The sequence below is a fragment of the Scyliorhinus canicula genome, chromosome 15 (genome assembly GCF_902713615.1).
Source record: "Scyliorhinus canicula chromosome 15, sScyCan1.1, whole genome shotgun sequence".
NCBI lineage: Eukaryota > Metazoa > Chordata > Chondrichthyes > Carcharhiniformes > Scyliorhinidae > Scyliorhinus > Scyliorhinus canicula.
The window spans coordinates 89,449,316-89,452,159 of record NC_052160.1 but is presented as its reverse complement, the minus strand read 5'-3'; the positions used below and the strand labels follow the sequence as shown (position 1 = coordinate 89,452,159).

At 55.8% G+C, this 2,844-nt stretch overlaps 1 protein-coding gene across 1 annotated transcript in view; it reads right to left on the bottom strand.

The window, feature by feature from the left end:
• LOC119978129 (peptidyl-prolyl cis-trans isomerase FKBP5-like) overlaps positions 1-2,543 on the bottom strand; it is a 166,550-nt gene extending 164,007 nt beyond the window's left edge. Inside the window, exon 1 of the mRNA XM_038819545.1 lies at positions 2,216-2,543. Within this exon, the coding sequence (XP_038675473.1) occupies positions 2,216-2,323 (108 nt within the window). The 5' untranslated portion in view covers positions 2,324-2,543. The remainder of the gene's footprint in view (positions 1-2,215) is intronic.
• Positions 2,544-2,844: the final 301 nt, after the last annotated feature.

Genomic DNA, 2,844 nt, shown 5'->3' with positions numbered 1-2,844 from the left:
CTCCGCTATTCTCCCCCACGGCCGCCCCCGACACGAATCGCTGCTGCCGTTTTTTACGGCGAGCAGCGATTCTCCCAGGCCGATGGGCCGAGTTCCCAGGCCTTTACGGCCGTTTTTACGGCAGCAAACGCACCTGCTTGCTGCCGTCGTAAAAACGGCCGCAACATGCCCGTTCTGGGCATCCAGAGCCCCAATATGCACGGCAGTACCACGGCCGTGCCGAGGGGGGCATGGGCCCGCAATCGGTGGGCACCGATCGCGGGCAGTGCGTCCGTAACAGACGCACTCTTTCTCCCTCCGCCGCCCCGCAGGATCAGTCGCCACGCAGGGCAGCCGAGGGAGATGACGGCCCCGTGCATGCGCGGTTGGTAACGTCCAATCCGCGAATGCGCGGCTGACATCATCGTACGCATCAGCCGGCATGACGCTTGCCGCGCGGACCTAGCGATGGTCGCTAAGGCCGCGATGCCGTGGTTCACGGGGCCCCGCTGCTAACCCCGCCCGGGGGGGAGAATCGGGTCCCGGGAGGGGGCGCGGAGGCTGCCGTGAAACACGGCCAGTTTCACGGCAGCCTTTACGTCCCGCCGCATTTGCGGAGAATCGCGCCCCTTGTCTTTTGACCTTTGACAAAGAGTCATCAGACTCGAAACGTTAGCTGTTTTCTCTCCCTACAGATGCTGCCAGACTTGCTGAGATTTTCCAGCATTTTCTCTTTCGTTTCAGATTCCAGCATCCGCAGTAATTTGCTTTTATCCATATGGGGGAAGTGGGAACGGGGTGGGTATGGGGGGGAGACAAGAGACAATGGGGTGGGTATGGGTTGGGGGGGGGGACAAGAGACAATGGGGTGGGTATGGGGGGGGACAAGAGGGAATGGGGTGGTTATCACAGAATTTACAGTGCAGGAGGCCATTCGGCCCATCGAGTCTGCACCGACTCTTTGAAAGCGCACCCTACCCAAACCCACACCTCCTCCCTATCCCCATAACCCAGTAACCCCACCCAACACTAAGGACAATTTTGGACACTAAGGGCAATTTATCATGGCCAATCCACCTAACCTGCACATCTTTGGACTGTGGGAGGAAACTGAAGCACCCAGAGGAAACCCACGCACACATGGGGAGAACGTGCAGACCGGGCACAGACAGTGACCCAAGCCGGGAATCGTACCTGAGACCCTGGAGCTGTGAAGCAATTGTGCTAACCACTATGCTACCGTGCAGCCAATGGGTATGGTGGGATGGGGGGGGGGGGGGCAAGAGGGAATGGGAGACAGGGAATGGGTGGGTATGGGGGAAAGAGACAACGGGGGCGGGTAAAGAGGCGATGGGGGGAGGGGAGAGGGAAGAAAGGGGAGGGACGCTGAATAAGGGAGAGGGGAGAGGATGAGGTCTGTGATCTAATTGGAGGCGAGGTGAGATGGGATAAATGGGCGCTGAGCCCAACATTCCTGAACTTCGCCGTTGAGTGCTGACTGTCGCTCTCAGACCGAGCAGTCAGTGTTCCTGCCACCCACCGAGTGGCCAAGTGCAGGCTGTGCTCTACCCTGCAGCTTGGAACAGGAAGGCAGCTGGAAACACCGGGGGCAGAGACTGAACCAGCAATTAAACCGAAATCCATCGCTCACGTTTCAAAAAGTGGTTTACAACTTCAGAAACGCCAAAGACTTTGGTGCAGGTTCCCGAGTGCTATTGGCTGGATTGGGTCCTTGAGAGTGAGTGCTGTTTTAAATCAGACAGAACCATGCAATTCAAATTCAATAGGAAAGGACGGAGCTAAAAAATAAATAAACAACTTTATCGACATCTTTCCATTTGACATCCAGACTCAAGACCTGTAAAGCGAAATGGTTAATGCAGGTAAATTATACAATAAAGATAGGCGGCATATAAACGCAAAACAATCAGAAACACCTCGAAGCTATCTCGGGAAATGTGTAATGTTTTCCAAATGTATATGCACCAGCCGGAACACGCTGTTTAAAGTATTGGAAGGAAAGTACATTATTAAATTAGAGATAAAGATACCCTGTAACAGGAATAAATCCTGTTCAGAGTTTGTTTCGTTTAATTTCTATTACGTTCTTGAGTCTGTGAAATCTGCTTGTTCTTTTAAATAAATGTTGTTATTTAAACCAGACCCAAACACCAGCTGAATCTCTGACTCTATCTGTCCAATCTCGCTGCTCCGAGTCAATCTCAATAGTTGTTACCTTCAGCACCCCCCTGTCCCGGCTGGGTGTCAGGTCCGTGGCGTCTCGCTCCAGTTCTGCTGCCTGGGCTTCTCTGTCGGTCCCTTTCTGCTCCGTGCCGGTGGTCATGGTTGAGTAAGAGTCGCCTCGTGTCTCTCTCTCTGCCCCACACAGTCTCTTCCTGAGCTTTGAATGTTGAAGAGCTCACCTCGTCGCCCGCTCGGGGATTGAAGTGCCCGCCTGGATGTGAGTGTCGATTCGCCTGCTTCTTGCAGAGACCGAGTCCTCCCTCCTCTCTCTGCCTCCTCCCGGCGGTGTTCTCCGGGACATATGGAGATAGCCCTATCCCAGCATTCGTGGCGGGAGTGAAAGTGGCCTATTCCTGTCCCGCAGCGGCAGCCAGTGGGCGGGGCCAGGGGCGGCTCTTCCAGCTGGACAATGGGAATTGGGGGCGAGAAAGAGTGAGGAACCCCAGGGCTACGGGGTGGGGAATCTCCTGGTCCAAGGGGTGGGAAATCCCTAGGGCCAGGGGATGGGAATCCCCTGGGGTGGTGAATCCCCATGGCCAGGGGGTGGGGAGTCCCCAGGGCCAGGGGGTAGACACTCCCTAGGGCCAGGGGGTGGTGAATCCCCAGGGCCAGAGGGTGGGG